Here is a 9710-nt window from a genome sequence, read left to right on the forward strand (position 1 = left end):
ATAATAGTATAGTATTTGTCTTGTGATGCATTTGTTTATAAACATCAGATTATTTTCTTTTTTGCCCCTAAAACCCAATTGTTACAATTTTTTGTATTTAAAAAAAAAATGTGATTACAACAAAACCTTTTTAGATGAGCTAAATGGTTCTTATCAACTTACAAAACAGATAAAATTGTTTTTTTATTGTATTTTAAAAAAGCATCATGAGGAAAAAAAAATACAGGACAGCGATTCAGATGCGCCTGTACCTTTAAGAATTCTCCCGCGTTTGTCCGTGAACCCGGAAGAAGAGGGCCGTTTCGCGCTAAATTGAAACAACGGAGCAGTCCACGCGAGGAACCAGTCGCGTCTCCTGATTGAACTTCTCGCCGCCGGTGTTACTCTCAAACAAGGTACGCTGTTTGTCTGCGCTCTCTAAAGCTTAGCTTATGTGACTTCAGCAGTTTAAACTTGTCTCTTAATGCAACTTTTAATTTTTTTTTGGCAAAGCCATTATTTCCGTCTTTGAACCCCGTTGACCACTAATCTCGGTCTCTGTCCAGTGAAGCCAAGATGGAGGAGGCCAACAAGCTGGTCGGCTCTGGCAAGAAGTACCTGGTGATGGGGAAGGTGGTGGAGGCGGTGAGCTCCCTGCAGGAGGCCTGCGGCATGCTGTGAGTCTCAGACAGGCTCAGGACTAATGGTTCTCCTGGGTTTACAATAGCTGCACCTCTAAGGTTCCACTTAAAGGTTTAGCGAACGGAACACGGATTCTCAGCGAAGTTCAGGAGCATGTGGGGAAACCACCAGGCCGGAGTCTCGATGCCAGGTTCCTTCAGGTGTTCTTTGTTGTTCTAATTGGGATGAATGGATGCAGCCCAGCGCGACTATTGTGCTTTTATACAATTAGCTGGTGCATCTGAGAACCTCAGGTTATCGCATTATTTGGCCTCCCTTCTCATTCAGGACAGTGAAGGTATCTTTGTTCTATTGAAGATGGTCGTGTACGTCCGTATCATACCATCCATCTGTTAAAACTCTTTCTTCAGGTTAGTTCAGTTCTTCACCAGTTACTGCTTCTTTCCTTTCTTTATGATGTTTGTGGAGCATGTTTTGTATCTGGATCCCATCCTGTTTCCCAGTGGAAGAGGTCAAAACATTCCCCCCTCACAGACTCTAAACTTGCTGTTTTGTTTGACTGAAGACTTTATCGTGTCTGCTAGTCTTCCTCCAGGAATCTTCATCGCCGTTTGCAGTTGTCAATCCTGCAGCACATGTTACTTTTTATTCTTATTTAGGAAAACTGGATCTAAACTCAGATGTCCCCTGTTGACCATACTTGTCTAAACTGTGTAGGGATCAATGTTTCACTGGAGCAACAGCAGAATTCAAACTATAATTTAGTGTATTCTGTTTCTTACGAGTTACTTGGATTAAAGAAAAAAAAGTTTTGTTTCAGGAAAAACAGACTTGCATTAAACTAAATGTTCTGATACTACTGGACCAAATATTTAGATATTTAGGTGACCAGCAGTTAGGAGAAATGTGGGGTTAAGCCTGAAGACTGAGGGGCAAAGCAACCAAAGACCTGACCTTAGCAAAAGTGTCAGATGGAAATTCATTCATTCATTCACTAACTCTTCTGTTGTCGTATAAAGGGATTGAAAATGTGCTCATTCAACAATATAAATGCTTGGAACATGCAAATGTTTAAAAACAAAATCTCTTCTTGAGTTCAGGTTATTTTATAGCTCCCTTCAAAACATATTTGATCTCGAGCCAAAGTACCAAACGGGTCCTTTTTTTTTAACAGATTGAGAATGATCTGTGCAGTGAAATCCAAACTGGTGATAGAAGCTGTTTGTCCAACGTTGAGTAGCTACAGGTCTTTAGTTTGCTGCTGCTGTTCTTAGCGCCTGGCTGTAATGCTGCGCTGCCAACACAAGGTGGCGGTGCAGAGGACCATCCAACTGCCCAAGACGTCCAGTGACCTCCACTCCTAATAAAATACAGTCAGACTCTTCAGATCGTGAAATAAAGACTAAAGTTATAAGCAGATATCGGACCCTTGCTGCAACATCATCTTCCTGAGAAAGCGTGGGGGTGGAAACCGAGACCCGAAGCAGGCTGAGGATGGACAGCATCTAGGAGACGAGAGGATTACGCAATTAAATTTTATTTATGTAGTGTCAATTCATTAACTGTCATCTGAAGTCACTTTACAAAGTCCAATTCAATCAAATCACACAAACACGGGGCCAGGGGTACTTTCTGAAGGAAAGAACACGCTGCTGCTGGTAAACGGTGAAGTGTTCAGCAGCATGGTGCAGATGGGCAGGACTGAGTGTCTGCAGCGCTGGGACCTAACCGGTCAGCTACAGGCACACGTCCAGCATCTGCTGCCGCCAGAACGCCGTTATCCTGCGCTCTGATGGCAAAGCTCCGGTGTGCGACCAACAGATCGGTCCATTGGGGCTTTTTTTATTATCATCTTTTCCTCCTGTTGGCTTTACCGGCTCAACTAGTATAGGAAGTTGGTCTAGGAACATGGGAGTGTTTTGGTGCGAACAGTAACTCTGGTAACGGGCTGATGATCTGACCGAGGGGAACCGTCTTGATTTCAGAGCTAAGAAGTACGGAGACACGGCAGACGAATGCGGGGAGGCGTTCTTCTGGTGCGGTAAAGCGCTGCTGGATCTGGCACGGTGGGTTTAAAAGCACTCGTTCCTGCTCACATTAACCCTGGGAGTGATTTATTCTTCCTCAAACGGAGGCACGTTGGCAGTGACCGTAGCATGTGATTACAGGATGGAGAACTCTGTCCTGGGGAACGCTCTGGAAGGAGTGCCGGAGGAAGAGGAGGACGAAGAAAAACCCAAAGACCCTAACATCGAGAGCACGGAGAACGTAGACGGTGAGGCGACGGTGCGCTGGGCGAACCCCGGCTCTCTGCTCCAGCTCCTACCGGCTGTAACGCTCCTCCCTCTGGTCCTTAGAAAAGACCAGAGACGAGCTGAGGGTGCAGATATACGACGCCATGGCAGAGAAGAAGGCAGAAGATTCAGAGAAGGATGACGGGAAGCACAGCGAGGCCACAGGGGAGAGCAAGCCTGACGGCTCAGAGGCTGCTGAGGAGCCGCAGAAACCAGAGAAGGTAGACGAGGAGAAGGAGAAGCACAGCGAGGAGGATGAAAAGGACAAGGCTGAGGAGAAGGATGAAGCTGAGGAGAAGAAAAAGGAGGAGGAGAAGGAGGAAGAATGTGGTCCAGAGGAACCAGCTGCTGATCAGGAAGAATCTGCAGACAAGCCAGAAGAAGCAGGAGGTAATTTCTCTGATGTGGCCGGACAATGAATGCAAATGACTGATGCCACTGAATGTACTATTAACCAAACTTTACAACACGCCCCCTCTTTAGATGACGAGGCAGAGGAGGAAGAGGGGGATGATGAGGAGATGGAGGCTGAAGCAGAGGAGCAGGGTGAAGGGGAGGCCACAGCAGAGAAGGCACTGAAGAATGGCTTTAAGAGAACTTTAAACCTCCTCTGAAGTGTGATGGCGGCTTAATGAATCTGTGTAATTCTTCCTCAGGACAGTGAGGATGAGGAGGTGGGCAACCTGCAGCTGGCCTGGGAGATGTTGGAGGTCGCTAAAGTGATCTACAAAAGGTAGCAGTGCAGTGGGTCCTGTGGGCCGGGGGTCCTGCTGGGTCCGGTCCTGACCTTGGCCGTGTGTTTGGGTTTATCAGGAAGGAGACGAAGGAGGACCAGCTGATGGCAGCTCAGAGCCACCTGAAGCTGGGAGAAGTTTCTGCTGAGTCAGGTACCAGCAGCTTATTTTACCTTGGCCTTGGTCACCTTCCATCCTGAAGATGGAGCTCATGGTTTAGAGCAGGGGTCTTCGAGGTCTGGTGTCCTGGAACTGTCAGACGCCTGAAGCAAACGGCTGGATTAGCTCCTGAGCAGTGTCCTGTTAAAGTCCTGGGGTCTCATTTCTGAAGCTCGCTGTGCAGACGGGGAAAGTTGGATCCAGACTTCATGAGCAGTCCTGACGTTCAAGTTCCCTCGTTATCACACTTTGATCGTGGAGCAATGTTTTCATAAGCATTTGTGTTATTCACGCTGGAGCTGGTGACACTTAACTGTTTATTTCGGACTATAAGGCCCATTACATGTTATTCAAAATAAACAGAACTTTTATATTTAATTAACTTAGTTTATTGTTGCTAGCACGTACTCTGAGTGCGGGCTGCTTTTACATTAATGCACTTCTAGTTTAGACATTACAGTCAGGCAGTCTTGTAGACAGCTCAGGGGTCTGATCAGGTAGTGACACAGTGTACCGTAATGCTCTAAATATCTGTAGAGTGGAGCGCCTTTGTTGCTAACCAGAGTCGTGCAGTAATGTACTTAGACATTTTAACAGATTTATGAGCTCACTGTACCACATAAAATGGGTCAGTAAGCTGTAATTCATATATAAGGAGCAGCAGATCATAAGGCGCAGCATCAAGTTTTGAGAAAGTTTAAGGATTTTAAGTGTGCCTTATATTCCGTAAAATACGGTATACATAATGAATAAAAGGGAGGTCCATGAGCCATTTTAAATAAAAGTTTTCACAACATTATATGGACGTTTCCTACCCTCACGTTTAATACACCACTTTAGACCCAGAGTGGCATTCTGCTAGAACTTCCAGGGACTGGGTCCAAACCCCAGAGCAGAGCCCTAATGCCAGACTCACCTATGCAGTGCACAGGTGAGTCTGGCATTAGGGCTCTGCTTTTTGTGGTGGTGGGTTTTTTTTAGTTTTTTTATTTTGTGCCATTCCACAACAAAAAGGATCAGCTGACTAATCTAAATCAACATCTGCATCGACCATCTATGGCTGAATGTGTGCGGAGGGCAGGACCTGCTAGGCAGATGTTTAATACGGCTCTGATCTAGAGGAGAGGTTCTAGCTGTGTGCCCGGTTTGCTTTTTGCCGCTGGTACACTTCACATGGATTCTGCTTCATGTTTTCTAAACATGATCCCTGAGGATTTGACTCAGGCATGTTGAAGCAGAGCTGCATGTAGGGCTACAAGGCACCGGACCTCCAGGATTGGACTGTCTCAGAAAATTAGAATATTGTGATAAAGTTCTTTATTTTCTGTAATGCAATTAAAAAACATGAAATGTCATACATTCTGGATTCATTACAAATCAACTGAAATATTGCAAGCCTTTTATTGTTTTAATATCGCTGATTATGGCGTACAGCTTAAGAAAGCCAAATATCCTATCTCAAAATATTAGAATATTTCCTCGGACCAAGTAAAAAAAAAAAATTATAACAGCAAAACAAAATCAAACATTTGAAAATGTCCATTAATGCACTCAGTACTTGGTTGGGAATCCTTTTGCACAGATTACTGCATCAATGCGGCGAGGCATGGAGGCAATCAGCCTGTGGCATTGCTGAGGTGTTATGAATGCCCAGGATGCTTCAATAGCGGCCTTTAGCTCATTTGCATTGTTGGCTCTGGTGTCTTTCAGCTTCTTCTTCACAATACCCCACAGATTCTCTATGGGGTTCAGGTCAGGGGAATTGGCAGGCCAATCAAGGACAGTAATGCCATGGTCAGTACACCAGTTACTGTGAGAATCTGATGTCGTCTCTTAACCACTACCATACTTGTGATTTAGTTTACTGAACCAAGCTGAGTGTTTTTCAAGGCTCAGGAAACCCTGCAGTGTTTCGAGTTAATTAGACGATTCAAGTGATTAGTTGAATAGCCTACTAGTATACTTTTTCACGATATTCTAATATTTTGAGATGGGATATTTGGGTTTCTTAGCTGTAAGCCATAATCAGCGATATTAAAACAATAAAAGGCTTGCGATATTGATTTGTAATTAATCCAGAATGTATGACATTTCATGTTTTTTAATTGCTTTACAAAAAAATAAAGAACTTTATCACAATATTCTAATTTTCTGAGACAGTCCTGTATATGGTTTCCCACAGATCTGCAAATGGCCGAAAGGTGCGGCTTGCATTTATGCTGAGCCCAGCTGAGTGATTCTTTACTACTTTATAATGTAGTATGCCACATTCCTCCTACCTGTGAATTTTGCTTCACATGGTTGGTCAGTGATCCCGCTGACGCTCTGAAGAGCTCCAGTGTTCGGTCCGTTGCAGATCGCCTTGTTTTCAGTCCAGTGGATGATGTGGTGGTGATGTGCAGTAACGTTGTCGGCTGTGTTAACTCTGTTCTCCGTCGCTCTGTCAGGAAACTACACACAGGCTCTGGAGGACTTCCAGGAGTGTCTGAAGCTCCAGCTGAAACATCTGGACTCAGACAGCCGCCTGCTCGCTGAGACCCACTACCAGCTGGGCGTTACCTACAGCCTGAACCTGCAGTACGCCGAGGCCATCCAGGCCCTCAATAACTCCATCTCCGTCATCAAGAGCAGGCTAGGTAAGGGCCGCTGCAGCTCCAGCTCTCTGCAGATCGCTGCCTGTGGAGCTCCATGTTTAGTCAGACGCTGTTCACCCTTCAGAGAAACTGCAGGAGATGATTGACAAAGCCGAGGGTCCAGAAGCTCTGCCAGCAGAGAGGAAGGAGCTGGAGGAGCTGAAGGCTCTGCTTCCTGACATCCAGGAGAAGGTGGAGGACGCCACCGAAGGCCTGAAGACCAAGTCTGAGACTGCTCAGGTCAGCTGATACTCGCCGTATCCCATTAAGTCATTTTAACTGGAAGTGTTTGTTTCTGGACTTATTCCACATATGAAGACAGAGGATTCTGTTTAGAGGTAAATCATGAAATCCTGTTTCATCGCCCTGTAGGATGGAGCCAGCAGTTCCTCTGCCTTGCCTGGTTCCACTGTGAACGGTGCCGACTCTTCATCCAGTCCAGCAGTAAGTGTTAGATTTTTCTCTGCTCGTCCTGATCTAACATCACTGCCTGGGATTAGGAAAGGGATCAAATATCCAGGATCCAGCTACAATCGAACACTTTTCAATATAAACGTACCTGATGCAGTGAATGACTCCTGGTTCCCTGCACCAATGGGTCCCAACCCTGGTCCTCAGGGACCCAGTCAGGCATGTTTAGGTGTCTCTGTCCTGCCTGACCTGCTGCAGAAGCCCTGAGCATCCTTTCCTTTAAGGAAGGGCAAGACTAAAACATGCAGCAAAAATTCAGCTCACCTTTTATATAACTATAGTCATAAAGGAGAACTCATCGTGTTTCTTTAATCAAATTCAAATGATCTGTTTTAGCACGCTGGTTGACAAAATCTGCCATTTAAATGAAACTGACCTGCAGGATGGAGGAGTTGAAAGCTGCAGTGTCTCTGCTGGTCTTCAACTAAAATCAACCCCTCAGTGTGAGCTGGTGGTCTTCAGCCTACAGTTAATCTCCTGAAGCACGGCGCCCTCAGCTCCACTTTCTGCTTCAGGAGAAGTGACCAAAATGTCCTCAGTGTCTCTGCTGGCCTCAGTGTGTCGCTGAGCTCACACCTTCAGGGGAAATCCTCTCGCTCTGAGAAACAGCCATTTCCAAACAGTCACCGTAAATGTTTGCCTTCTTAAATTACATCATGATGAGTAAAGTTCTCTCCACGTTCCTCTTAGAAACCCTGGTTTGGTTCCAAGTTGTGAAGAATGAGCTTCCTCCTGTTCCTGGGCACCACTGGCTGTAGCCGTGGGGAGCTTTCACATCTGCCCTGTTCAGTCCGCTTTAATCACACTGCTTCATTGCTCAGAAAGTTCTCTTGGTTTGGGGAGATGTGAACTATGGACCCAAAAACCTAACTGTGGTCCACCTCAGAACCGGGTTCTCTGCTCGGTTGAACTGAACTCTGGAGTGGTTGGAATCTACCCGACTGTCGGGTGTTAACACGACCTAAAGCAGACTTTCTGGGAGCCACCATCTGAGGAGCAGAGGCTGGTCGCCTTTCAGACCATTTCTACATGCAGATCAGTGTTTAAAGCATAGATAAAAACTCTTAGCTTGGACATTTCCTCATCCAGTTTTCTCCACAATAGATCTGGATGGCTGAAAGGGTCACGAGCCTTTCTGGTGTGTGCTGAGCTCACTCCTGCTTTAGGAGCGATCTCATCTCCTACCCAGACGCTCCTTCTGGTGTACTCCAAAGGAAAGCTTCTGGGTCCATCACAGCCCTGTTCTGTTTAACCTGAAAACCAATTTCTTCCTGCATCTCTAACTGCAGCCTGACTTGTTGTTATGGATCAGAAATGTCCAAAGGTTGTTTTTCCTAATGCTGTTTGTCCCGTTTCCCAACCAGCTCAAAAGCAGCAGCAGCAGCACCACTGAACAGGCCTCCACAGTTCCCGTGTCTGATATCTCCCACCTGGTCAGGAAGAAGGTAAGAGCTCACTTTGATCTGGGGGGGGGGGGGGCACAACCAAAACTTTGATCTAAGCTCTTACTGAGAAGGAGCCATTTGGAGGAATTCTATGCAATAGTCCAGATAGAAGTAACTCGTCATTTCTTTTTGGGGTATATCAGTGGTAACTGTACTTCTATAGCTACATTCACATGGTGACAGAAGCGAGGCTGCTGTGCATCAGCTCCACCCGGCAAAGAGGGAGAAGCGTCTTACCCAGGGCACAACCACTGAGCCAGAGCATGGGGTCGTACCGACAACCCTCCGGTTACAGGATTTACTCCCTAGCTGCTGCGCCTCTGTTGCAGGAATAGCGTTTGAATTCTTTCAGGACAAACCCAAACATGAAGCGTTTACGGTGAAACTTATTGTAGGGCATGGTAACAGATGTGACTCCTGTGACATTCCAGCAGGTGATTCTCAGCAGTCTGCTGCTAAAAACCTGGATTGTTAGTCCAGTTCATAAGCAGCTCAAACTCACTGAAGTTGCTTCATTAAATTCATTTAAATGAATCATCTAGGGTTTGGGTTAAGTTGCCAACAAAGCAAAGGGGCTTCTCTCTGACTACTGGGTGGTGGTGGTGTTTGTAACATGAAATCTGGGATGTGGAGAACATGCATCAGTCAGCAGCAGCAGATCCATAAACCAGTATGGCTGCAGTCCAGCTGGAGGCCGTTTGATCTGAAGTCTCAGATCTAATGATGAGACCTCATTTTTTCTGTGCTTCCCTTCAGAGGAAACCAGAGGAAAGTCCAGTGAAGGAGACTGAAGTGAAGAGGGTGAAGCAGGATGAGGGCCACGGTGACGCCGTGCAGGAGCCGCACACCAACGGCGTCCCTAAAGCTAACGGAGATCCAGCAGAACACGCTGAGAACATGGAGGTGGCCAAGTAGCGTCAGATCCCAGCACCGACCCGTGCTTCAAGGTTTATTGCTCTTTCTTTGGCGCTCACTGTCCAAGAATAGTAAGGTGGTCGTTTCAGGGGACGTGTTGCCGAAGCAGACTGCTGAGAACTCTGGTCAGGTTTGGCTGCACACAGCTGGAGCCTCCTGGTGCTTTTAGAACCAAACTGGTTCATGTCCTCCTGCCCAGCGCATCCATCTGGTTGCTGTGGTTGTAAATATGTCATTTTCTAAACCGTTTTGTAACCTGTAAAGCTAAATAAAGATTGAACTTTGACTGATTATTCTTCAGCAATTTTGTGAATTTTGCTACAGATGTTTCAGGATTATTTCCCCAACACTTAAATACCAATAATTCCTGTTAATAAATGACTCCTTCTATTGTGTAGAATGGTTTAACAGAGCTAAGAGATGGCTCTTGGCTGATCT

At 46.0% G+C, this 9710-nt stretch overlaps 1 protein-coding gene across 1 annotated transcript; it reads left to right on the forward strand.

Annotated features, from left to right (window-relative positions):
- The first annotated feature begins 278 nt into the window (after positions 1 to 278).
- Positions 279 to 9563, forward strand: LOC105925254 (histone-binding protein N1/N2). Its single transcript, XM_012860996.3, has 13 exons — positions 279 to 395; positions 546 to 656; positions 2607 to 2687; positions 2790 to 2896; positions 2979 to 3305; positions 3399 to 3487; positions 3572 to 3648; positions 3729 to 3802; positions 6256 to 6444; positions 6527 to 6681; positions 6814 to 6885; positions 8277 to 8357; positions 9114 to 9563. The coding sequence occupies exons 2-13, from the start codon at positions 556 to 558 to the stop codon at positions 9270 to 9272; spliced, it is 1512 nt and encodes a 503-aa protein (XP_012716450.2). The 5' UTR covers positions 279 to 395; positions 546 to 555; the 3' UTR covers positions 9273 to 9563.
- Positions 9564 to 9710: the final 147 nt, after the last annotated feature.

This window comes from Fundulus heteroclitus, chromosome 6, assembly GCF_011125445.2.
Source record: "Fundulus heteroclitus isolate FHET01 chromosome 6, MU-UCD_Fhet_4.1, whole genome shotgun sequence".
Classification (NCBI taxonomy): Eukaryota; Metazoa; Chordata; class Actinopteri; order Cyprinodontiformes; family Fundulidae; genus Fundulus; species Fundulus heteroclitus.

What these genes read in the sequence shown, in the direction of transcription:
- LOC105925254 (XM_012860996.3), top strand. Translation starts at nt 556, where the DNA reads ATGGAGGAGGCCAACAAGCTGGTCGGCTCTGGCAAGAAGTACCTGGTG. An exon ending in CAAGCCAGAAGAAGCAGGAG is followed by an intron (nt 3,306 to 3,398) that starts GTAATTTCTCTG and finishes CCCCCTCTTTAG; the next exon opens with ATGACGAGGCAGAGGAGGAA. An exon ending in CCCACCTGGTCAGGAAGAAG is followed by an intron (nt 8,358 to 9,113) that starts GTAAGAGCTCAC and finishes GCTTCCCTTCAG; the next exon opens with AGGAAACCAGAGGAAAGTCC.